At 41.9% G+C, this 27971-nt stretch overlaps 1 protein-coding gene across 1 annotated transcript; it reads right to left on the bottom strand.

The window, feature by feature from the left end:
• Nucleotides 1-215: 215 nt before the first annotated feature.
• dlc (deltaC) lies at nt 216-23390 on the bottom strand. Its single transcript, XM_033631790.2, has 10 exons — nt 23072-23390; nt 22423-22665; nt 22081-22141; nt 21339-21596; nt 19958-20149; nt 14781-14950; nt 14314-14530; nt 3956-4706; nt 3560-3674; nt 216-1753 (listed from the first exon to the last, which is right to left on the bottom strand). The coding sequence occupies exons 1-10, from the start codon at nt 23120-23122 to the stop codon at nt 1748-1750; spliced, it is 2064 nt and encodes a 687-aa protein (XP_033487681.1). The 5' UTR covers nt 23123-23390; the 3' UTR covers nt 216-1747.
• Nucleotides 23391-27971: the final 4581 nt, after the last annotated feature.

The following is a 27971-nucleotide window of genomic DNA, read 5'->3' as shown; positions in this document are numbered from 1 at the left end:
ACCTGGAACTTATGTTTTCTGAGCACTTCCAAATTTTTTTCCAGCGACTCATCCCTAAAGCAAATGACACAGTGGATTTCCAGGTTTCCTGATAAAGAACATAAAAGCCTTGTGGCGCTCTTGTCCTCACTTATGACCTTCTTATATCCAAATATTTCATTTTTCCACAAAGTAAAACACAAAAAGAAGAAATGTGCCACAACACAACAGCATTAATATTATTTTTTCTAATTTATTTATGAAAAAATATATTTCTTGATTCAGACTGAGACATTAGGCACATTAACATAGACATATATACAGTTCTCTTTCATAAATACAAAATTATTTACAGAGGGCAAAATTAAATAGGAAAACTATCTTCTTGAGGATCTGTACACATTGCATTGTTTTCTTAAATTAAGGAAGATAGTACAAAGACACGACTTAACAGGAACAACACGAATTTTTGGTATCAAATGGATTAGCTAAAAAAATAAGAAGTTACAAAAACAAACTCTCTTTGGAGTCCTTCACTGATGTAAAAGTTCCTTTTTTTAGTGTAAAAATAAAACACCCTCAGTTGTGACTGTTCAGACGTTCAACACGTCAGCTTGAGTCTTGGGAATGTTGCAGAACAACAGCAGGTGTCTTTATTGTTCTCCTGTTTACTTGCTGTGACAGCAGTGGTCGATGAAGGCAACACGAAAGAGAAAAGGCAGCAAGTTTAGTTTTGATTCATAGTAACATATACTTCGAAACAGGAAGACAAATGAAAAAACTGATTTGATTTATAAGATGAATCCAGCTCGGCTGGACCTTCATCCAGCCTGACATGCTCCACTTTTCTGTTTTATTATTGTCAGAAGGTGGATTATCTATTCATGAGGTGAAAATGTAGAAAACAGCTGGTTATTAAGAGGTACAAATTCTCCCCGAATCACCTGACACATCATTTAGACTTAGATTTAAGGCTTGGACTGGAACAGTGTTACGATGGATGTCGAAAAGGCTCCAGTGGATTTTAATGGGTTTACTGGGATTGTTAAAACAGGATTTGTTGCAGTTTTTCACAATGAGAGGCACTTCAGAGATTGTAGGATGTGATTGTAAGGCTGCTGTAGTCCTCCTTCTAACAGGCCACAATGTGAAGCTTCACGTTCAAACACAATAAAAATAATAAAATAAAATAAATTGGACGGAGTCAGAAACTGTCCAGTTCAGCTTTCAGACAGGAAAAGTTTAAGGTTGTCTGACCTCAAAATAAAACTTTCTGTCTCCCATTCCTGTAAGCAGGTCCTCTGATGATTTGATTGACATCATGTGAGACTGTACAGGAAACGGTTGCCACGGTGATTAGGGAGCATAGCAAAGGCACCGGTCTCTCTGATTGACGGACGATTCAGATTCTTTACATCCTCTCATTCACGTTTGATCCAAAGAAAATTCAGATATACAGACAGGAATATTATATTAGGATTTAAGGTATAAAAAAAGATAAATAGTGCAAATGATGCCGGACATTCACTCTTTCCTCTTTTCTCTCCTCCGCTGAATCATTGTCATCCAAATATTGTCAATGTCGAAGCAGAAAAGGATTAAAAAAACAAGTCCTTTCTTTTTTTGTTTCTTTCCATCGAGCAGCAGTAATAAATATTAAATAAAATAATGTGTGTTGGATAGATCCTCCGGGGGAACTGTCCTGGACAGAAAATATTTCAGGCCTGCAGTGTAAAAGTTCCTCCGCTGGCGGTCTGAAAACTGGAGGTTATACCTATGAACAAGACAGAGAAACAGCAGTTAGTCATCGGCGTATGCGATGACTTCTTCTAGGTCAAACTTAAAAACATGCCATCATTTATGAAACAGGAAGAGAAAAGACTTATTTTAAAAAAGCAAGAGTCACACGTCAAAGTCTAAGTTCCTAAAACCTACAGAAAATGTGAGCTTTTCCCCAAAATGGAGCCGATACATTGACACTCCTCGCCACATAAGTTTTGATGAATCTGATAAACTGTGTCACTATAAACAAGTTTGCTGATTTTGACAGATGTTAAGTGTTGCATATCACAATGTACTCTCTTGTTCTACTGTTTTTTCCATAACTCATGTCATGTAGCCTTTTTGAACTGATGATTTTTTACACGAGAAGAACTTTCGTTTTCAATAACCGACATTATTGGTTTTCATTTGCATCTATTACTTTCGTTCAAAGCGGCTGATTCTTGAAATGTTTAAACATTACATGTATTACACAAGTCAGGGCACAAAACCTAACAAATATCTGGAGATTAACTCGGCAACATGAGACTGTTTTCAGTATTAAAGTTCAAATGTAGCCTGGGAACCAGTCGAATCTGCAAGTTCATGTTATATTTGCTCTGGCAGATATGTCTGGTCTCGTTCAGACAGATGTCCATCGTCCTCAGACAGGTCAGGACGATCACAACAGTTTGTCTAAAATGGGGCGTGTTTCAGGCAATTGAGCCCTCACGCTTAACGCAAAATACGTGGTGGTGACATCAATTTTATGCCTGCTCCCCTCACGCCGAGGACACAACAGTGGGCATAAACCTGGCTTACTAAAGAGAAGTAGCGCTGAGGCATTTTTTAAACCAACATGGCCGCAGCTGTTGTGAAACTTTCAGTTTAAACACTATTTTCAACTTCTGATGGCAAAAACGGCAACACTCGTTCACATGTTCTACATGTTGATGTTACACCATCACAGCTCATCTCTGCACACTGTGGTCTGTTTACATTTGTCCGTCACTCAGCACTATTTCGTGTTTCATTGCTCTGGTTGGTTGTGGGTCTATCTACTTGCACGCAGAGGCATTTTGGTCTGCGGCCATTGTTAACACCCCTTGGCAAAAACAAACTGAGAGCTTCCAATTTGACTTGCATTTGTGATTTGGACTGGCGATGTCGGGCCAATTCAAGTCAGCATTTAGACACCAATAAAAATGATGAAAACATCTTTTCATTCCAGTCTGAGATAAATGAGAAAATGTGGGTTAATACATCAATATCAGACCCATAGATAGTAGTTATATTATTAGACCATTATCAATCTCAGCTGAATAATTTATAGTGTTGGCTACACACTGGTTTAATAGGTTACAGCTGATTTTGTGTGCCCAGCACTGGAGAGCTGTAATTAATAACACAACTATTTCTGCAACTTTCTGATTTGACAGTTGCCTAGATTTATATATATTTTATAAATTTTATTTATAATAAAACTTTTGATGAATGGCTCAGTGTGCAGAGGTCATGGTAGTTAAAACAACATTACTTTTTTTTAAAGAGTCTTATTTTTCAGGGGATTATTTGATGCACTTGTAATGAATTTTGTTTGTAGAAAATCTGGAGACAGTGAGAGAAAGAGACCAGTTCTTCACTCGCACCAGTCATATTCTCTGACACTGGCTGTGTCGATCTTTCCATCCAGAAAAAAAATGCAATGAACAGTATAACAAACCAACGGTGAGATAAGTCTCTTATGAAACCCCTCCAAAAAAATGCACCTAAATGCATATTAATGTGTGCGTGGTTGTGTTAGTTGACGTGTCCTCACCTCAGTAGCAAACACACACTGCTCTATCTGCTCTGGGATGATGAACACTGGGTGATACAGACTGTCTTTTGCAAAACTTAGAGGAGGCACGATGATGGACGAATCACACTTCTTACTGTCAGAGAGTGGGAGAGAGAGTGAGAGAGGGTTGGTACCGTGGCAACAACAAAGATTTTGGACGGAAATACTTTGTGAAGGTGTGTGAACACTGGACTGATCAGATAACAGACGACAAACATGCTGCGACTTGTCTTCACAGAACAGACGAGATTTCAGAGAAGGGAAAGTAAAATGGACGAAAACAGGAAAACACACGCGCCCACACACACACACACACACACACACACACACACATACACATACACATACACACACAAACCATCATCAGGTCCTTACACATCAAACTTGCTCTTGGCCAGGCGCTGCTCATCTTTCGCCAGGTTACAGTCCGCCATTTTGTTTTTAAATATGGACATGTTGTCGCCACCGTTCTCCACCAACGCCGCGTCCTTATTGGACACTTTAAGTTGTCCTCGCGGGATGAGAAAGGCCTCCTTCTCTCTCAGGCTACCCAGTGGAGCTCCAGGTAAGCTCCCATTATAGGGTCCACCCCCACCGATTACCGCGTTGCGGTTGTTCACAGTCTCCAGGTCGTTCTTCACGGCTGTGGTCATGGCCGCTAGCTCCCTGCCCCGGCGGAGCTGGCGCAGAATGTGGATGGCAGCGAAGATCAGCAGAGTCAGTGTCACCAGGCCAAGGGCGACAGCAGCAATAAGCGCAGGAGGGACATCGCCACTCCCGGGCGGTTTTGCAGTTGGCCCTGTGACAGGGTGAGGGAGTGAGTACTCACAGCGTGCGCCCATGAAGCCTGGCGGACACTGGCACACAGGGCCAGTAAAGTGGGTGTAACACGTGCCACCATTATCGCAGGGGAACTGGTCGCAGAGGCTGGTGCGCACGGAGCAGTCCTTACTGGTGAAGCCAAGTGTACAAGTGCAGGTGAAGTCGTTAATGCCATCCACACAGGTGCCGGCGTTGCGGCAGGGGTTGCCGGCGCAGTCGTCAATGTTGGTCTCACAGCGAGAGCCGGTGAAGCCGGGCCGACAGCGGCACATGACACGTTTACCGAGGTCCAAACACTGAGCACCTGCAGAGAGACAGACACAGAAAGGTTTTAGTTAATGACACACAAGTCAAAAAAGTCCTGTGCACACCAAAACAGTCTTAAACAGGTGCGTAGGTGGGGCAAACACCGTCATGGACCTTCATCAAGTAGAAACCTGATGACGGTCCATGACCGAAACGATGTAGTCTAATAATAATAATTTAACCTTCTTCTGCAAGTGCAAACAGTGTGCAGTTAATGACACACAACCGGAGGACAGGACAAAGAGACAGACAGATTATATGATTGTCGTGCAAAACACAAGTACTGCATTTCCACTGCATGGTGTGTGTCAATCCTTTTTTTACTAGAAGGTTAAGTTAAAACACTGCAGACTGCTGATTGGTCGGAGAGAACAGACTCCACTACTGTGGACTGTACTGTGCATTATGCCCTACAATTGGTGAAGTGCAGACGTTCCTCTGTGTAGCTGCTGATGAAAGAATTCGACAAATGTCACCTTGAAGATAATGTCACAGCAGTTTTACAGGGCATCACCTTGGTAACGAGGGGTGCTATCTGCAGTGTAAAACAAAGTGCCTTGTACGAGTTGAGCTGTGAGCTGAGTTGAGCCGAACCATGCAGTGTAAATGAGGCCAAAGATGCAGGTTTGATGTTTTATGCTGTAATCTACAATCCACCTGGTTCATGGAAATCAAATCAAGACTAATTATCTTCTTGGTGATTTTTGTGCAAGATTGCAATACAAATAAGCGGTTTACAAGAAAAAAAGTAGATGCAGTCATGGAAATGAGACAATATCATCCAAATAAATTGATTAACTGTAATAAAATGTAACAGTTAATAATAGAGTAAAAGAAATATGATCAGGGAGGGGGCGTTTTTTTCACCTACAGTAGCAGTCAAAAGTTTGGGCACATTTTCATGTGAATGGGAAAGTGTTTTGACTGGTGTTACATGTAAATCTAGAAAGATAGTGGCTGAAACAAAGTGGCTGAAACTAAGGCGCTGCTGACATGATAAAGATTTCAGAGCACATCCAAAAAGGCTGCAATGTCCCAAGAATCAAAAACACACACAAAAAACAACACGAATGTTAGCTTGTGGTGAAGTATTCTACGTGGAATATTGAGAGGTGGCTTTCTTTCAGTGCTTATCGATGGGGATAACGTTACTGAGTGACACAGAAGTGTTAAACTGAGAATCATGTGTATATCTACTAAAATGTAATCTAATATTTACTGGTGATACTTCTCCATAGGTGCATGTAAAACAAAAAAAGGTGACCAGGAATGGGGCCTTGGGGGACGCCAGAGTATCTCTGCCAGCCTGAACAGATGAAGTACTCAACCAGAGTCTAAAACATTTTACAAGTCTGTTAAAAAGTTCTGTTCTGTAAATAACTGCACCAACAACAGTGTTTCAGTCTTAAAATACCAAAGTCAAGAGATGAATACTTTTTAAATGCTGCAGAATAAATTTAAGTTATGTCGCATAAAAACAAAATAATGATTTACCTTTCTTTAGGTCTTACGAGTGGTGGTTGATCACAAAAGCATGAAATAAGTAACAGTTTTTTAGATGTTTCAATCCAATAAAATCCTCAAACACAAGAAGAAGAAGAGTTAACAACAGAAGACTCTGGCAGAATGGAGGGCAGCGAGAGGAGAGAGGGCCAAAAAAACCTGTTTATAACATCACTTCCTCACAACAGATGATGCTCATCAGGAGAGAAATGTGCGTGTGATTAGAAACATCCTGAGGAGATGTTTTTCGCTGTCAGTGGAGTTTACTGTTAAACACTGCAGAGATTTGTAAGTTAAGAAAAGACCTAAAGCCCCCTAAACACTTAACTGACTTACTGGCTCTCGTTCATTGTTTCAGTTATTTTGTTAAGGTTATTAATGACCTCTTGGTTCGGCAGAGACATACATTTTGCAAACCAATACTTTCTGTTTGACTTTTATTAAGAAAGGGTGACTGAACTTCTGGAAATGTCTTTAAAGGGGCCTGTGGGGTCGACTTGGGGCAACACCCTGAAGCTCAAACTGCAGGCTGAACACTGCAAAAACAAACTCTACTCAAACATCAGCTCCATATTTGGTTGTTCTGTGCAGTTGCTGTGTTGCAACACTGTAAACAGAGCGGACCAACAACCAACCACTCGGCACTTATGAGGGTCTTTTTTTTCTGCCTGTCAGGCTCACTGAGAGGCAGGAATGATTGCAGATTGAAGATAAGCAGGCGGTGGTTTCTACACGCTAATGAAGACCTGAGGGAGGACTGAAGACTGAGCTGCAACCCTAGGAGACGACTCTGCTCAGCAGGCAAACGATAACTGTATGTTAATTGTAATATTCTGCGATAAAGGTTTGTTTTGTGATGCCAGTTCTGTCAGTGGAGCCGTCTGATGCAGATTATCTGTCTGCTTTTCATACAAAAAAGACAGTTTGACTCGACTGGATGCCCGTCTGACATGTTAACAGGTGACTTAACAAAGTCTAAGGGTCTATCTGCACCCTTCTTTCTTTACTAAAACATCCTCTGAGTAACAAACATCTCCTAATAATCTCACACCTTTGCAGTGAATAACATTTGCCAAATCAGGCGCATCAGAAAGTTGTAAAAACATTCCCATTCTTAAAGTTTATTACTGGTGTTTTTGCATTTTTTTTAATCCTGTTTCCACCAAATCTTTTACGGTTTACTTCTGAACATTCTCCAAACCATTTTTTCTTCCTTCCAGGCCACCTTTGGGTGCACCTCATTTTAAAAAAGCTGTCAAATCAACTTGCAGAGACTTGAAACTTGTTGCTGATAGCAAATCTCTCACAATAAACACACAATCATTCTCATTGATCTGAAATTTGATCTGCACGGTGCATTCATGAGCCGTAGGCAAATCAGACATCCTACACCACTAGGAGAATTCATTAAGTGTGTTGTCAGAAAACTAAACCCATGACAGCAAAACAACACGGTTGACTTGAAAAGAATAATGTGAATTTGTTTTGCCGCTGACTTTCACTTGCAATTAACACACCTGACTGAGAGGTCACACATCCAACACAGATGAACTGTCACTGTGACAACACTTAAACTCAAAAAGTGCTGACTATGATGGATTATCGCTCTGCAGCAAGTTTCAAGTATCTGTAAGGTGATTAAAAAAAGACAAAGTGGCTCCCTGGAAGACAGGAATTCAACCCAAAGCTGGACGGTATGCCTTGGAAAGCGTTCAGCAGTGATGTAAAGCAAATGTTATTTGTTGTAAATGAGTTGCGAAAACACCAGTCCAAACAGGACACACATTTTGCGTGCCAAGGCGAGGTGCAGCAGGCTAAGTGATCTTGTAAAACTCTTTTGGCACACAAGAAGATCCAAGTATTTCCAGAGAGAAATGAGCCGTGGATCAGTTCGGCGCTGCATCAGGGCTGGATTCCTGCCCAAGATGTGTGCAACAAGGTAGACAGAGACAGACAGACAGAGCGGTCTGAGAGTCTCAAGGGCTGCTGCTAAAAACAGGCTTGTTTAGTACGACAACAATGAGGACAAACATGTTTGTGCTGTCAGACAGAAGAAGACGGGACATGTTCAGAGGCTCCTACGTGACAATCCAGGAGTTTATCTGCCCTTTGACACACACACACCCCCCTACACACACAGATATCTGATGTGAAGCTTTAAACCCAAACGTCTCTGCATCCATTCACTGGTGGAAACGATAAACAAGGATCCAAACAATCAAACTGTAGCTGAATTTGATCAATAGCATATGTCAGTCAAAGTCACACTTTAAAGTAACTAATCAAAAACATCCACCATCAGCTGAAACATAAACTCAGAAGTGTCAGTTTTGTTTGGTCACTTGCCAATTTGGCAACACAGAAACACTTAGCTGTGCACCAACAGAACATCCTCACTAAACACAGTAATGGAAGCAAGACACTAAATGACTGAAAAACCAAACATTCTTTAAAATGTACTTATGACTGAATGCTGTTTTAAAGCTTAATATTATCAGGTTTTGTACATTTTAGATGTGCAAAAACACTTGCAGATGATGCACACAGATCTGCTTTAAAGTTATTACCAAGGGATTGTTAAGAAGTGCTCTGAACTGTATTAATATGTTTCAACTTTTACTTTCTCGTTTAGAGAACAAAAACATTAACATTCATGTAGAGCCTGCGATGAAAAGCAACATAAAGGGTGCAGAATTTAGTTTCATCTCATAGTGAGGTTGCAGGCTGCAACAAACTGATGACTACCCCTCTGCTCACCCCCTCTGTGTATAGGAGAACCTATGGTGAGTAAGTTTCAGGTAATGTAAGAACGTAAAAGGCACTCTCTAAAGCTAGCTATAGGTATGTCTGCTCTGGACTGCTAGAGAAACATGACAGTGGAGCATGTCAGGCTTTGTGGAAGACATAACTGGCTCATTCTAGAGTCATAAAAATTCTTAGTTTCAAGTGATTATAGACTAATAAAAACATAATTATTAATATTATATTCAATGCAGGCTAACAGATCCCCCTAAATTTCTGCAGTATTAATTGCGGTGTTCCACAGGGCTCAACTCTTGGGCCACTTCTCTTGTGTAATCCTACACATCTCTACTTTGAAAGCCTCTTTGTTCAACAACAGATTTTACTTAAAAACTGTGGAGTTTATCTGCATAAGCTATTGGTTAAAGCTGCACTGTTTTGAAGCACAGTGTTCTCTTTCGCTCTGAGTCTTCACACTGAAACAAAGGTCGTTGACTCTGTTCAGTAATGTAACATGGATCAGCTCCAACTTGAGTCCTTGTTATTACAGGTGGCCTATAAACTGAGGGTAATCACTATCTTTTTATGTCCATACCAGGTCATTACTGTTATTAAATGATACACTGCTGCAACTTAATCTAACAGCAGACATGCTTGTTGGATGTAACAGCAACCTGCATGAAGAAATTCACCCAGAATTTGCTAAAAAAAAAAAATCTGAATTTTAAGAGTAACTGTTTCAGAGAGTAATTCATAATTTTGATGATTTGTATTTTATGACAATCCTGTAAATATGAATTTCATTATGTGGTCATATGTGAATTTTGTCTGTAAAGTTAGACATATGTCTAATGTGGTGCTGATGATGTTCCTGACACTGCTACGCTGAGCCACCGTCAGGGTACAACATTGACACCATCCAGCAGCCAAATGCTGGTAAAATGCAAGTGGGTGAACGTTCACTGGCCACTTGGCCTGTGGACAAATATGTTTCACCCTCCCCACCATGCTGTACTGAGGGCAAATTCCACCATGGTCATGTGGTCATTAACAAATTAATCATTAATCAGTGATCAAATTCTTTAATAAAGAGCTGATTTATTAGTTATGGAGTCTGGGGTAATTATGATTCAAAAGAAAAGTTAATAAAAGTTAAAATGCAACTGTTTCACAGATCCACTTTGGTGGCTCCTTTAAGTGTTTTCATTGTAACTGTAAGATGTTAGTGTGTTAATGTATCAGAACTTCTTTTTGCTATATTTGTTCATCAGTCTTTTTTGAAACAGTTTGGCATATTGAAACTGTTTCGGTCTCATTTCTGAGCTCATTATCAGTAAAATGAGATTGCTCTTGTTTGCTGTGCTTTAGAGGTGTGGAAATTTCTCCATTCTAAAATGCACTGCAATGCAGACGTGGACGATTCTCCATCAGTGCAGTGACTGAATATAATCAGGAATTTAAACTATAATTAGGCATACATGAAAAACCCAACTCCAACCACCTGACCATTAATCTAATAATATTATTTTATTGTGATAATATGTGAAATAACAGCCTTCCCAAAATTAAATCCTAACATTGATTGTTGATTTTCTAGTCTCAGCTGGACAATTAAGTTGTAAAGTTACCTTCAGGAGGTAAAGTCTCTTGCATTGAATTGTGGGCAAATGTTTTTTTATATACATATTTATAGTTATATTGTCAGCAGCAAGTAATAAAAAACACGCCCAGTACTTTGAAAGCAGACATCTGGGAACATTTTGTCTTTTATGAACTTAATAGGAAGCACGAACTGGACAAGATGCACTGTGTGAATCTGGCCCATAAATGTTAAATACTATTTTAATACAAAGAATTTGGGGAACCAAGTAAGCCGTTTCCTTGAGTTAATGTCTGCAACTATAAAGAATATAGCGAATCCAGCTAATCAGCAAAGAATTGTGGAGGGGCTTCCAACTTTGCTGTCCAACTCGGAGAGTAGGAAGAAAATCACCAAAAGTAAACAGTGTTTCTGTCTTTTCAATCTGAGCACTGAGTTTGTATGAAGAACTTTGCTCTGAGACAGTCTGGAATATATCTTACAGCAAAAATTGGCCTGTGAAACGGTATTAATTGCGGCGTTCCACAGGGCTCAATTCTAGAGCCATTTTTTCTCTGTAATATTACCAGTATATATATGTATATATATATATATATATATATATATATGTATGTATACATATATTTATGCTGATGACACACAACTGTACATCTGTGTTTCCCCTTTCTGACACTAGCTCACTAAATATGATGAGGTTAATTTAGGATAAAACCAAAGGTATTCAGTCATCTCTGCATTTGAGCCAATAAAGACAAACACTAAGTACACTAAGAACTTATTGTTGACTCTTACTAAAGACAAATGTGCCCTCTGTTATTTTAGGAACAATAAAAAAGGCTAACAATGTCTGTTTCAGTCCAACAAGTTATTTAAGTTTTAATAGCCAGCAGATTACTGTAATTATAATTATAGTATAGTAATTATAGTATACATAGTTTGTGCAGAGTCAGATTGTAAATCACTGATGTTCTAGTTCTCTTTGACGATAACCTTTGTCAGGGCATAATTTAATCATTATACCAGCTTGTTCTTGTAAATAGTTTGATATTGATTGACACTGAATGAATAAATGATTAACTGACTGAAAGTCTACACTTCATGATATACAGCCGTTCATCCGAGGTCATCACAAGGCTAAAAAACAAACGATAAAGGCTACACACTGACGGGCTGCGAAAGCATCGGGTGGTTTCACAAAAACAGGGATGTACACACTAGTGTTTGACGAACTGTGAAAAAAGTCCCTGACGGCCTGAATGTGTCTAAACAGCCTGCAGCAAGTGGATCCAGTCCTTGAAAGTTTAGATCTACAAACAGATTAACTGCCAGAGAAAAGATGTGCAGGTTTCAAACACCTTGCGCCCTCCAAAAAACTTCCCTCCGAAGGGTAAACTGAGTGCCACTTATCTTTTCCTTTACCTCGGCTGAGTAACATTTACCTTAATTTTTGCGCTGTAACTAATAATTATTTTTGTGGTCGATGAATACACACAGTATTTTCTTGACTATAGTAGTGAAGCATGTCCTGTGTTATTTCCTGGAGCCCAAGGTAACATCTACACACTATCTTTTATCTGGCCAACACTCCAAAAGTCCAAAGATCTTCGGTATATTATCAGTCACGACAAAGAAAAGCCTCAAATTCTTACATTTAAAAGAATGAAACCAGCAAATGTTCTGGTTCTTTGCTTTAAAAAAATATTAAAATGATTGTTTGATGATTAAAATAGTCGCCAATTAATTGGTAATTGACTAATCGTTGCAGGTCTGCTCGTTTAAACAGCACAATGAGGCTGTGAATTCTAGTTCAACTACACTGAATTAATGATTAAGTAACCCACAGCTCAGAGTTATCAACACCTGTATTGTTTGTCCTACCAGGAGTAGGAACAGGGCACTTAACCCACTTGGCAAGTCATTGTATCTTTTCTGCTGATGAGATAAGCAATGATCACTTAATCTACAACTATTATAACAGTTTAAATAGCTTTTACAAATGTGTTTGCGGGTGTGTGCAGAAATACTGAACAACTGTGCAAACATTACAGAAGCTTTGTACCAAAAGCAGTTCGGCATGTTTCCATCCAATCAGATTTCAAGTCACTTGAAGCTTTTAAAAAGTAGAGATCAAGACGGACTGGACAATAATTCACCTTGATATCTTGCTGTTGCACTCTGCTACTGTGCCCTGTGATTTCACTCACTGTTTATAGCTACAGAAGCAAAATACAACCACCTTTAAAGGTGCAGTTTGTGATTCTGGATAACTTTGTTGAGTCTTATTCCCAGGTTGCCAAATACTGGCGCCTGAAGCACCAACCCCAAAGCGTCGGTGTTTGACAGCCTGAAAATGAGACTTAGCCTAATCCTTCTCCAGAATCACAAACTGCACCTTATTACACAATTCAGATATCTAATGCTCATGTCTTTGGACAGAACATCCTGTGCATACGAGTGTGGGTAAAACGGTCTGTCGCAAAGCTATGAGGCAAAAAGCCAAGATTCTTAAGACGCATCAATGTCTGGAGCTGCTTCACCGGGAAAGGACAAGAGACTGATTCCGGGAAGAGGTTGAATGGCGGTTGCCTTCAAGTCTGCACTTCTAGAAAAGTCACTGACTATCACAGCGTCGTATCGGCCATCTCTCCTGAGCTTAACAGCTTGTTTTTTCTTAACTCACAAATCAAAGGCTCGGCTGTTGTTTTGTGGCTTCTGTAAAAAAGTAACCTAGCTGGCAAGTACTGACAGGACTGTCCCAAAAAAGATCTGGATGTTTCTGATATCACACCCCTCAGATATGTGCCATAACCTCCATGTTTTTACTCTTTATTTAACCAGTTTGCAGCATCAGATTAATTCAGATGAGACTGGATCAGTCCCACAAACAAGACATAAACAGGTCCACTCTGGCCTCACTGACAAACAGACTAAACTCAGGAAATGACTTTGCAGATTCTGCCTTCAGTCTACTCTGATTCACATGATGCAGACTGTGTTAGCATGCCATTGGCAGCCAACTTCAGACATTAATCTTTATCCCTATCTGCTATCTGCATGTTATTGTGTTCAAAATCCCCGTCGCTGCATGAATCTACCCTCACATGGCCAGACCTATTTCCAGAGGGCGTTTTCTGTGCATGAAACATGCAAATGTTCCACCAAAACAAGGTTCCCCCTACACTATTTTGCGAGAGTGCTGTGGCTGCATCCAAGGCTTAAATACCAAAAAAATATAGTGGGTTTTTCCCCCTTTATGGGAATTTTTATGGGTTCAGGCAAACCTTTCTCCAGCGCTGGCACAGCGGGAGATAGTTCTTGCTATGCAGGACTACTTTCAGTCTTATGGCTGACAGTTTAACACCAGACAGATTGGTACTGGAGTTTGGGTTTTGGTGTGACTGGTTCATGATGATGCTTTTGTATTATGTTCTTGCAAAAGTGATTAAAAATAAGTTGATATTGATGAAGACCTGAATTCCTGATTTTTTCATCTCAACCACCACCTGCACACCTGACTTTATTATTCATATGTTGCACTGACAGTTGATAATAAGTGCTCACTTACATGAACTTTAACAACGTCACAGTTCATATCTCATTCTTTAATTATTGTTCCTGTCAGGGGGACAAGACAGAAAAAATACAAAGCAGCAAAAAAAAAAAAAAACATCACCTATATCAGAGGTGATAGGGGTGCTTTCTTTTTTCTCATGACTTGACAGAGTTAAAATAAATGCAGCAGGTTACAGGTGGTTCATACCGTTAGCGCAGGGATTGCTGCTGCATCTGTCAATCCTCTTCTCGCAGTTAGAGCCTGTGTACCCAGACGGACAGTGGCAGCTGTACCCGCCGGAGACGTTCTCCACACAGGTTCCTCCGTTAAAACAAGGTCCGTCTGCACACGTCATGGCACTGATCTCACAGTTCTTCCCGTAGAAGCCTTGAGGGCACTCACACGAATAATCGTTCTCCAAATCCTGGAGGAAAGATGGAAGGAGAGAACAAGGTCAGGATTGGGTTCTTTATTTATTTTTCTTATGTTTCTGTCTGTTAGTAACTATAAAGTTCTGCTGCACTCCTATTGAAGGATTCTGGAAAAAATCTCTTTGCTAAATGACTCAAAAACTCATCTCTAAGTTTCAAAGGCTGTTTCAACAAAACCCTCCTGAGCTCAGTAAAGATTGGAAAGTCGACAGCTCCATCAGACGTGTCAGTGTGATGGCTTACTTTGCAGCTGCCGCCGTTCTTGCAGGGGTTGCTGTCGCACTCGTTGGTCTCGATCTCGCAGTTGTTGCCTGTGAACCCGGGCCGGCAGGTGCAGGTGTAGCTGCCCTGACCGGTGTTGGTGCATGAAGCTTCGTTCTGGCACGGCTTGTGGTTGGTGCAGTAGTTCAGGTCTGGAGTTTAGAGACAGAGTGAGAGTAACGGCGAGGTTTGGTTAATGAGTCAGCTACCAGAAGATATAAAAATATTCCTTTTGTGTAGACATGTCTTTTTATGGCTAAAGTAAACCTATGAAGTTATAGAGATAAAATGACTCCCATTTTAATTTTTTTTTAGCACTAAATCAAAATATTGAGGCTTTGGTACAGTGTTTGTGAGACAATAGAAACATGTAGTTAATGATGATATAGTATATAAGGTGGGTTCCTGCTGTATGCAGGGCATCAACTGTTGTACACTTGCTGCTTTTAATGTTTTCTTGTGTGCTGTATACAGTACGGGACTAACTGTGGGTTTAAAGGGTTTTACTTGAACAAATATTGTCTTGTCTTGTTTGTAGTAAATCCTCCTAGTGACAAAAATCAAAATCAAATCTACAGAACAACGAACAAAGCCATTAAACAGGCTACAATTTACCGAGAGGTGTTTTAACAGCTGGCACGCTATGACCGTCTTACACTCTTGCACCAAAACGTCTGCAGCATAAGTGATAAGAAAACTATGTTTTGTCTACAGAAATAAAGTTTGCAAGGGAAGGAGGTGCGTGGTGCAGGTCATAAAACGTGAATGAATTATCAAGAGTTTGTGTGTTGTTGTTTTATTTTATGGGTTGAGAATGGTAAATGCCCGATAACGGATTACATGAGAAGATTACGTTGTGTAAAACTTCCACAAAAAAACGCTATGTAGCAGACAATTGTGCTGCAGATTCACATCGCCATCAGCTTTTTACTTATAAACTTTGCAAACACAGAGCTAGAAACCCTGTCCCTAAAACTCAGTCTGCTCAAACTTTAACAATATCTGAATATCCAATGTTCTACTTTCACTTGTTGTCCATCTTAGACAGACAAATGTTGGTGTTTCCAGATTAGAAAATGTGTCAGTTTGCTCCTTTTGGTTCCCAAATTTCCAGCTCCGTCTTAAACATCGCCATAACATCTGCAACCTGAGAGTTTCAACCCAACTTAAACCTCCTCTTGTAAATAACTACACACACACCAACTTGTAAAACAGCTAGCAGTTATTCAGTGTCTTCTCCTCCGACCTCCAGATAGTTTGAAATTCATTTTAATGCTTGAAAAAGTCGTATCTGTTATGCCTTTATTTTTGGAAGCATGTAAAGTCTCTCAGGTTTTAAATGCTCAGCGGTTTGTAGATATATTACCACCTATTCAAACATCCTGCCAAGCGTGGATACGGCGCTACTGAACATGACTAATTCCAATCGTGAAATCTGGAATTGGTATTACAATAAGGTTATGGTTAGCTTGTTTATCCTATGAATACTTGGCATTTTAGAAATATGCTCATAAATGTAATGTTTTGTTTAATTTAAGCCAGTGTTGTTTTGTTTTATGTTGCATATTGTCATCTTGGCATCATTGAAAATAGGGATCCACCCCTCTGTGTGTTCCCCAGAAGTAGATTAAGTTTGAATGACTACATTTTTTTCTCAAGCTTTTTAGGTATAAGGGGTTCCAGCATTACTCCTTGAAGAGACAGGAGAGTGTCAGTGATAACCTACCCTACAGCTAAAAATATGTTCATTGGCTAAATCCAACACATTGACATTGAGATGGGAACTGAAATGTTAAATCAATACTTAATAAATAAATAAATAAATAAATAAATAAAACATGAAAACACTAAAGATGTTTTTTTTTGCTTACTGAGTAAATGTGATGTCCTTCTGAAGTGAAATTGATCAGACCGTGTCGGTTTTGGGAAACTTTTTTTTTTTTTTATGCAGACGATAAACCGCTTTACATTCAAGTAAAACTTGCTGACACAACAAATCAATTTATATAATCTATAAATGTGTATTTTATGTTTAAATCATAATGTTTACATTCATTTTTATTCTGCCAACATAATACTGTATGGATATTTGCTTTTATTTGGATATTTTCGTTTTCTCTCACTTTTCTTCACTACTGCAGGTTACTTTTACTGTCCTTCAGATCTCTGTCCAATATCATTGCTATAGGGCTGAAAACATTGCCCCAGAAACCCAAGTAACTCCGTCACTGAAAAGCCTTGATGCAGATTCTTTGCCTCAATGCTGCGTTAAATCCATACAGGTGATTATAAGTATGATTATTACTGTAGCACAACGTGCTGATGCAGTGGAGAGGAGGAGGTGGTTTGATGGAGCAGATTTAAAAATGGAGGAAGACAGAGATAACAAGGGGCAAAGAGAAGAGTCAGGCCAGAGAAAAGTTTGGGAAGCTGAATCAAAATGAAACACTGTGCTGTGCGTCTACTGTAAAACTGGATCATGATGCATAATAGATGGAAGTCAATGCTTCAGCATCTCAGCAGAAAGCGTCCTTTCCACAGAGCGGACCCAACATGACGTAACATTAACGTAAGCATTTCACATAAATCAATGTGACTGCTAGTTAAGATGAAGACTCTTAAAGGATTTAAATAAATTATGTCTGTATGTGATGACTGGTTGAGTAACGTGAGTCACTACAGTCGATAGCTGTGCTTCTGAGAGTCTAATTTACTTATTTATTTTTACATATTTTTTAAATAAATAATATAAGTTAAATAAAGTTATTATTGTTATTACTAATATTTTATTATTTAATTTTTATCTATACCCATTTTTATAAATTGCTACTAAAAAAATTACCAGAGTGACTCAAGGTATATTCATGGTCTGAGTTTGAGTATCACTGGTCCATCTAATCATGTCCAGAGGCATTTTTTTAGTTTATTTCTTTTTGCATTTTAAAAAACGTCTTCTTCTAAACCCAGAATGTAATCTGGAACTTAAATGCACTGCATGAGTTTACTTTTGATGGATAATATTGTGTTTAATTTTTTAAAACAGTAAATGTACAAAATATTAAAAGATAAGACACGTCTGTTAAAAGGAACCAGTTATTGTTTCCTGTTGCTCTTTAATAAAGCAAAGTATTATCAGATTACTTATGAATTGATGGATTAATCAGCGGAATACTCAATTACTAAATTTATGTTTGATTAATCAATATAGTAATAAATCTGTGGTGCACCACTACAGATGATACATAACGACGTGTGAATATAAACAAGATGTGAACTGGTTCACAGATTAAACAGAGACTATCGTGGTGCTAATGTCGCCTGGGGAAATAACTCACAGGATCTCACTGGTGTTCTGCTCTGTTTTGGTCATTAATACAATATTATCAAAGCTTTTTTCTTTTATTTCCGATTCCTTCCAAGAAGTTTTGTTTCATTTCATTGCTGTTTGTGCAGGAACTTGCAGAGATCTTAAATTTCCTTGCGACAGTTATGATAGTCGACATCACATTATCAAGGAGCTACAACCTGGTGGAGGAGCTGGTGGTAGACTCCGACTTCTGAGAACTAACAGTCAGCTGTTGAATAATGTGCTCACAAGCTATGATAGCGGGGTTAAAAAAAAAGAAGATGAACAATTAAATGTGGATCTGGGTTAGGGTTAGGGTTAAATCTGGAGTCTTCATGGATTCAGTATGTCTGGCGTAGTTTTCCTGCACACACGGAACGTCTCAGTCCTCAAGTTCATTAATGTTATCACTCAACACTTAGCTCAGCAGCGCCAGGACAAATAGTCTGAAACCTCTCTCTCTATTTTTGATTTCCAGCGGCGCATTATCAACGATCATTGATCAAAGTGCTTCTGGTCGGGATTGGATGGAACAGTGTTACTCAAATTACAGCCTGTGGGCCAGACTGGACGCCTGGTGGCCCTCAGACCATGAATATAAGTTAATTCACACTGGGAATTGTTTTTGCAGCAATGTAAGTATGAATAAGGTGATGGGGAGCACAAAAGGCATCAAACTAGCTTGTTTATCCAGAAACCCAGAGGAGGATCTCAGACAGATATTACTTATAAATGTTTGCCTATTAAGCGGCCCCTGGCCTCTTGTCATTTTGCCATAGTGGCCCCTGGGCAAAGGTAGCTGAGTATCTCTGGGACAGACCTACAACCAATCAGAGCAACCAAACGTAGCGCTGAGCAAAAGACAAGTGTGCAAAGATGAGCTGTGATGGTGTCACATCGATACGTCTGTGAACGAGTGTCGCCGTTTGCCGTCAGAATTTTAACTTCTACAGAACTTTCCACATGTGCTGCAGCCATCTTGTTTTTGAAAACCTTCAACGACGCTCCTCTTTGCTAAGCTAGCTCCACGTAGGGTCCCCGGCGTGAGCCAGAAACAACATCATCAAGTATTCTGAGTAAAGCAAGAAGGCTCCACAAGTCATCATTAATCGCCTAAATCTCGCCCTGTGTTAGATTGTGATTGGCCGACCCGCCTGAGGTTGGCAGGACATTTATCTGAACCAGACGCATTGGCCGGAGGAAATAAAACATGAGCTCACAGATTTGTCTGGCTCAGAGGCAACATTAACATAACTGAAGACACGATGTCGACTGTGATAAAGAATCTACGATTCGAGGTTTCATGTCTCTGCAAGTTGATACGACTAAACAGGAAATGTTAAAGTTATATAAGAGAAAGAAAAGGAGTGAAACATCAGAGCTACAGACGCAGAAACAACGATATAATCCTCTCTTTTTTTCTGTTCAGTTGCACAGCAGCTCTGCCCTCTGCCCCCCTCATCAACCCTCTGATTAACATTTTAATGAATTTTAATTAACGCCATCTGCAGTTGTTACTCAACCACAGCCAAAGCTGAGAACGGACCAGGCAACATCTGGAGTCTGAGATGGTGGTTGGCTATTTAAAGGCTGGTTAGTGACAGTTTATGGGTCAGTTGTTTGGTTTAACAGGCAACGTTTAGTCTGCGTCTTAAACTTCCTGCTGAGCGCTAAATCCTAAAATGCTTCTTTTTTTGTCTTAATCTGGGAGAAAACTGACAGAAGCACACGTGTTTTTGAGTGGGCTGGTGAATGAACAGTCAGCTGCCCGTCAACCTGACAGGCCGGGGTTGTTTTGGGGGGTTGAACGCACCTTGGTCACAGTACAGGCCTCCCCATCCCTCCTTGCAGTTGCACTGCCAGGGCTGCTGGCAGGTCCCGTGGAGGCAGCCGGGGTGTCGGGCGCACTCGTCGCAGCGCGCGCCCTGCCAGCCCTGCCGGCACACACACTCCCCCGGAGACTCGCAGAAGCCGTGCCCCTCGCTGCACCCCGCTGCACAGATGGCTGATGAGAGGAGGAGAGGGAACGCAGGGAGGCAGGGAGGGAGTCAAAGGAAGAGAGGGAAAGGGAGAAAGGGGGAGGAAGAAGGAGAGAATATTACTATGAGTGTGTGTGTGTATCTCATGTTCTTCACTCAATCACAAAACAACGTCCCCTCCCCTCTCAGGGCCTCACACACACACACACACACACACACTCCCCTACAAGTGCTTGTTAAGTACTGAACGAAGCAGCTGGCCCACACAACAAAAGCAACACATGCCGTCTCTTTTCACGCAAGGCAGCGCACATTAAGCTCCAGCGCGTGTCCCTGTTAAAACGGGCGGGTTGGGGGCCGACTGTTGAGCTAAAAACAAAAGGAGCAGACCTCAGAGCCAACACACACACACACACTGGAAACAACAGAAGCTCTAAGATCTCTCTTTTTTTTGTCCTCTGCAGCCACCAGAAGCAGCAACAGCGTTGACAATTGCTTGACTTAACAATTTCAAGGCTGCTGGACAAAAAAATGAAGCGCCAAGGGTCCTATTCTCCACCCCCCCTACCCCTACACACACACACACACACCTCCTCCCACACAGTCTGAAGAAACGTTAGGATAAAAACAGAGGGAGAGGAGGTGGAGAAGGCTCACTGCTGTTACAAATAAACATTTTACAGCCAATTTTGGTTCTGTAGTTGGTCTGGCACTGATGTGGTCTGCGGTCTGAACTTTTCTTTTTTATTTTAAATTTAAAATAATCTGCACTGCTGTCTGGAGGGCAAAGACAACAAGCAATGAAACAAAACTCGAAGCTTGACACTTGAGGCAACTTCCTACTGAGTTACAGGCTAGAAATAAAATCATGTTTAAGTCTCAACAAACTTGTCGCTGAAAACTTCCAACGTCTCGTCCTTACAGGAATATTACAGGACTGTGTAGACATGAGATTAAGACACTAGAGCAGTTGAAACACTCTCCAGTGTCACACAGTCACTACTAGCTCACTATCAGGAGGTGAAACACAGATTAAACAACTAACTTAATGTTGCAACAACATGCTGATGCCTTAAAGGACCATTCTGCATTTTTGGCACATTTTTCAACTTATTCTTTTTATCCCATGTTGGATTATTTAGTCGCTGAACAAATCACAGATACAGATGGCAGAGACACAGCGAGCAGCAGTGAAAGGTCATCGTTCAGACTCACGGTCAGAGCAGTACTCGCCCCTCCAGCCCTCCAGGCAGCGGCGGCTCCCATCGTCATCGCAGGTGTAGTGGCCAAAGGTGTCGTTGCGGGGCCGGCAGTAGGCGGAGCAGGCCTCACCGTGGTAGTGCTCAGTGCACACTACGTGGTAGGAGTAACGCAGCTCGCTCTGGTTGCCAAAGTGCACGTCCTGGGACCACTCCTCCCCGACGGTCAGCCTGCGGCGGGTCGCCAGCCGGCTGATGAGGTTGTTTTGGTTCTCTGGATAAATGAGGGAGGAGATGGGGACAGTTTTTACTGTGTGAGGTCTGATTATAAAAGATATATCCTGAAGATGTGTTAAAACAGGTCGAAGAATGCAAGATCACTTTCAGGTTTTATGATACTCCTGTGGAGAGTTTATGTTTATCTGTGGCTGAGTTTCTAGAGACCTGACTTTCATCTCCTGTGCTGTCTTCATGATGTTGCAATGAACACACTGACTTTACAGCAGGCAACACAAACTTCTCGTGTGATAAAACCTTTCATGACAAATCTGCAGAATGCACAGATCTGTATCATCCTCTGTGTTCAAATGTAAACAGACAGCTCACACCTGGAATCCTGCAATAAAGTTGTGTTTCCTTTCACCAAACATGAGCTCTTCTCTCTGGACTGAGTGTTTTTAGAGGGAAAGAGCGCCGCTGTCGCCGCCTGGCGGTGACGCAGCGACACTACAGCAGCAGCAGCATCAGCTGTATTTTACCTGTGGACTCGAGTCCTGAAGACTCCGCATTCCAGGCTTCAATGATCAGAGAGAAGGTCCCCTGAAACGAGAGGATCCATTAATGACCAGGTCTGTCACACACACGTTTCATCCTGCAGGAAACTCATTCTTATGTTGCTCAGCTTCTTTCCTCTGACTTATTCACGCGTCTACGAAGTAAAATAAATTCATAATTCTTGTGACAAACGCCTCTGAATGTGACCTGTGAAATAACTAAGACATGCTTTGTAAAGACTAATGTGAGTCGCTCAGATCACTGCAGGACTGAAGGTGATAAAATTCCGTCTTTTAAAGATAACCCGTGTGATTTTCGTCACCTACCGGCCACTTGAAGTGAAAGGGCACCCTGATGGGCGCGCTCCCGGAGATGGAGTTGGAGTCGGCGCCGAAGATCTCTGTGAGCGCGGTGCCGTACGTGCACGGCGGCTCCGGGTTGATAACGTCCTGCGAGTGCTTGAGGCACACGCGGAAAAATATCTGGCAGTCCCGGGACTGGTAGCGACAGACGCCGCGGGAGGTGGTGAAGGAGTCGATCTTCAGCTCGAAGACCCCGGAGGTGAGGGCCTGAGGAGGGAGGAGAAGGGTCAGTAACGTGTCACCTCATGTGCAGATATAGAAATGCACAAACGACAGAAGCACAGACACTCAGTCTGTAAAAGCTGGAAAATGTTCAACAATAAGCTGTCCTCGTTTCAGTTCTGCAGACACTGGTGATATGTGTGGCTTCAGACTCTCTGTGCTGCATCATTTACAAGTCAGATATCCATACATATCAGGACATAAAATATAAGTACTTCAGGTCCCATAGAAATTACGTTGAATTGTAAAAATAGCTCAGCGCGCTGCGCGTAAAAGCGCACGTCTCCAAACCCCGCGTCCCCAGGAAAAGTGGATAAGAACCAAACCAGCGCAGCTCTGAGGTGAAAAACACAAGCTGAATTCCTGTGAGTGTGCTGTCAGTGCTACTCACCGTCTGCGCTGATACAAACAGCAGGAGACCCGACACTAACAAACGCGCCATGGCGTGTCGGCACGGAGCGTCCAGCACAGAAAGCTCCGGAGCTCCACGGAATAATAAGTGCGTAAAATCCAAACGGGTCCACAGGAAACAGACACTGGAGGAGTAAAAATTCAACAGGCTCCGCAGAGAAACGCGGCTTCACAGAGAGAGGTGTGTGTGTGTGATTGTGTGTGTGCGTATATGTATGTGTGTGTGTGTGTCCGCGGGCTGGATGGAGGAAAATAAAACCACGAGAGTAAAGATCCGCTCGGCTGCTGAACTCTGGACTGTAACAGCTGCGTTACACCTCCGCTTTATACCGCGGAGGAGCGGGGGGGGGGGAGGAGGGCTGTGCGTGGGAGAGGGGAGGGGGGAGCGCTGCAAAAAAAGTCCACCTGAAGGAAACTCCTCCTCTGCTGCTGCTCAGAAACAGAAACTTTTAATTCACTTCTTCAGTCAGTCTCAACTTCCTGTCCAGCAGGAGGAGCGCCTTCAGCCTGCGGGCGCACATTTTACTACAAATCAGGTGCGGCAGTTTCCGATCAGTGCTGACAGCGCGCCACCACTTTATTCTTTTATTTTACATGATTGATTTGAAACTTTCCAGGCAGCTGAGAGCTGCACAGACATGAGTGAAGCTGCTGTGAAACCCAGAGTCATGGTGCGGCTTCAAGTCTCTGCGTCCTGAACACATGAACTGTCAGTTAAAGCAGCGGTGGAAGGTGGGACATTTCTTGCAGTGTGGAGTGCCAAGGAGTCTTCTATCAACCCTGCATGGTAGCAGGAGGAGGGAGGAGGAGGGAGGGGGGAGTAACAGGGGCCCCCGCTTTGATTCGCTTTCACCGCCGAGGGGACAATTACAGCGGGGCAATAGAACAAACTGTCAGGCGACAGCAGCAGCCTGAGCGGCCAAACGCTCCTTTTACTGCCTCCCCCCGGTCAACCGGAGAGCGTCACACACTCACACACACACACACACACACACACACACACACACACACACACACACACACACACATACTCCAGTCATTTATAAACCTTCCCACACAAAATTAAACACAGATTTTTGATACCAACTTACGGACTGTTTACTTATCAGAGGAGGATGGCCGGGGCGTGATGTCATTCGTGTAAATGGTTCATTTTTGGCCAAATTTTAAATGAAGACATACAATAAAGTGATTTTGGTGGAATGTCACTATTATAAGCTCAGATGTCGTTATGTTTTGTCTTTTGTCTGTTTGTATTTTTATGTGTCCCGGGTTGTTCTCATTCCAAAGTCGTCAAATCTCGCCACCTTGTCAGTGATTTCGGCCTCAGACACTGAGGCCTATAAAGCCACCTTTCATGGCAGTATGCTTCTCCACTGGGCAGCGATGACTCCTTTCATACAACTGAGTCTCACTCCAAAGTCGTCAAAGTCCAGTGCTTGATCAGTGATTTCCAGCGTCAGGTGCCAACGACACAAACCTGTCCTTTCATGTCAGCATGATACGTGGCCACTGCATGTTGGAATATTTTAACCAGCAGCAAATGATCGGCTGGGACACACTGCTGCCCACATCAGGGTCTCGGCCAACCTGAAGTCATTGAAAACCAGTGCTTGGTCAGTGACTTCCGGTATCAGACACCAACGAAAAAAGCTGCCCTTTCACATCGGCATGATGCGTGGCCGGTCGCTGTTATTGTTTAACAGCATTCTGCGGCATTAGCGGGACACACGGTGGAACAACAACAAAAGTTAAGGGGATGGAGGTCTGAGTAGGGCGGGTGGAAGGGTGGTGGACGGGTCCAACAACCACTGGCTGTCACCCAGGAGGCCAGTGTTCACTTCCTGTAAGACAGTAAAGCCAAACCTTGTTCTTTTGTCCTGAACGCAACCACATGTTTTTGTTATTGACGGAAATAAACGTCAATTTGCAGTGTTGTACTGACTGTATGCAAACTGCACATGTCTACGTGCTTTTGTTGACGGCCCAGCGTTGGTCGCAACATCCCAAAACATCAACAGCAGACGCAGGAGGATACGCATGTGGATGATGACAACATGGAGATATTTGATCACTTGGGATGAGAATATGACGGACTGCTGAAGCTCAGATGTGGTGACCTTTTCATCATCGTACACTTTATGTCCAAGGACCGTCGGACATTTTAAAATCAAATGATAAGTTCTGTTTTTTACACTTTGTGGCTGTGATGAATGGAGGTTTACATGTCCCTCCTCTTAGTCAGAATAAAGAAACTTGAGTCTCTCCCCGGTGCTTAAAAAATATTTGACATGCCTCCTCCTTTAGCACCTCCCTCTGTCATCAATAACAAACAGTCCCTAACAAACAAACAGCCCAGTTATTAATAGTTCCTGCTGCTAATAAAGGTAAGGATAGTAAGGATTTGAAATGGACACTGATGTGTCACCGTCACCAGTCTGCATGACAGCGACGTTACAGCAGATATCACAGCGTGCACAGTGTGAAGTGGTAAAAACTTTAAGAGATAAAACCAAGTGAAGTGCGAGCAGGTCACTGTTCACTGACATCAAGCTCAGTGACAGAGACATAAAGTTCACAACAGACGAGACACAGACATGATGAGTCATTGTAAGAATATTAAAGGAATATTACAAAGATATTAGACGACAGTCATTTTAAAGTGTCCATCAAACACACTCTCTGTTCTCCTCCTCGTGTCGCGTGTCACAGACGGGTTTTGTTAACACGTGGACGATTAATGCTCCTCAAGGGAGGAGAGAGAATCAGAGAGGAGGGCTCGATCTGGAGACGCCAGATACATTTTTAAGTGTGTGTGTGTGTGTGTGTGTCCCAGCTGTATGATAATGACCTCCTCCAGGGTGTGGAGCTGCTCTGTCATTAACATGGAGTTCATTTTCAAACTGTCTCTGTTCACTGTGAACATGTGAATAAAGTTTTTGGCGCCACCAAACTCCAGAAGTCCTCAAACTTACCGCACTGAGTACGATACTGGAGCACTCCTGCAATATTGATATTCTTTATTTTCATTTTATTTCTTGTATATTTTAAATTTCAGTGCTATTCATTTTGTATATATTTTATATTTTTGTCCACACACTGTTTGGTTGCTGCTGTAACGTAAGAATTTCCCAGTTTGGGATCAATAATCTTATCTTAAATTTAAGTGTTCCATTTTTCTATCTTTGTCCTTCTCCTACATTTCAGAGGGAATATTGTACTTTTCACTACGTTTAATTTCCAGTGTGCACTTTGCAGATTCAGGTTTCACCAACTCAGTCGCCAGAAAAAATATTGTACTTTTTACTGCACTACATTCATCTGATGACTTTAGTTACTTCACAGATTCAGAGTATTAATGAAAATATAATAAAGATAAATTATGTCATGTTACAGATTCATTCATCCTGAATAAAGTCATTAAATAAAATGAGTCACAATTTATTTAAGTTTAAAAACTCGTTAAACTCCTTCCACTGCTGAGTATCTGTAATAAACCCACAGGTGTGACACGAGGACAGGTGACCAGGTGGGCCAGGTGGGCCAGGTGTGTGTGTGTGTGTGTGTGTGTGTGTGTGTGTTGCCCCCCCTCCTGTTTTTTTTTTTTGGCGCTCGCGACCCACCTCGCCCTCTATTGTCATACTAATGAGGGCAGCGCGTGCCTCCGCTGGCTCTGACTTTAACCCCCCACCACCACCCATCCAAACCCCACCCACGGCACGAGGCACGCTTCACACACACACACACACACACACACACACACACAACAAGCCTCCCATTGTCACCGTGTTTGTATCCAGACGCGTGTGTGTGTCCTGTGGCGTCGCGAGACAAAAGCTGCGCATAGATGAATGAGATGAGACAAGCCCAAACAACGATCCAAACAATGAATGAAAGTTGTCTTCGCGCGCGTGCATCCGCGTGCCACCGGCCAGGTTTTAATTTACCATAAACAATAACATCAATAACAACAGCAGCGGAGTCAGTAAACATGCTGTCACGCTGAAGAGAAGTAGCTACAAACAAACAAACAAACAAACATGAAACCGCAGACTGTCCCTCATCACTGTGACGTCACCATACTTTTGTTTTAGGAAAATAAAAGAGGTGCAGGTCACATGATCTGTGATGTAATGTGTGATCTCACATGAAGTAAAGCTGCAGTGAGGTCATACAGAATACATGTCTACAGTCTGCTGTGCATGTTTCACCTCATATGACCTGACAGGGGAGACCGGGGTCGGTTGGCACCAGCAACACGCCACAGTAATAACATTACTTTCTCCAGTAAGGAGTAGTGTAACTGATTACTAATAACATTTCAGTAATGACATTACAGTTCCCCCAAAACCAAACAGCTCATCACTTTGGTCATCACCCACGACTGACTTGAAAACAACAAACAAAACAACAGATTCATCTTCGTTAATGTCGCGCTGTGCGTCCATGTCACATGGCAGCGAGCTAGTTTGGACAACACATTCTCACTCCGACCTTGTCACATGTCTCCGCCAAGTCGTGGACTTTCCACATCAAGATATGACGTGACGTTTTCAAAATACACTTCTGTTTTCACAGGAAATGTACAGTTTGCATACAGTTTCTTTCAAAATAAAAGCACTACGTCATACAACATCGAGAATTGATGTTTTTTTTTTTCTTTCAACAAATGCACATAGTTGGGTTTAAGAACAAAGAGCAGGGTTTGGCTTTACAGTTTTACAGAAGCAGGTGGAAGTTAGTGGTTGTTGGACCCAGCCACCAATCCTCCATCTGCCGCCTTAACAGTCGCTGTTGTCCAGCCGTGTTTCCCTCTGACACCGCCGGGCGCCAGTAAACAACTACTGTGACCTGCAGTGTATCATGCCGATGTGAAAGGG

The sequence above is a fragment of the Epinephelus lanceolatus genome, chromosome 4 (genome assembly GCF_041903045.1).
Source record: "Epinephelus lanceolatus isolate andai-2023 chromosome 4, ASM4190304v1, whole genome shotgun sequence".
NCBI lineage: Eukaryota > Metazoa > Chordata > Actinopteri > Perciformes > Serranidae > Epinephelus > Epinephelus lanceolatus.
This window is presented reverse-complemented; position numbering and strand designations above follow the sequence as displayed.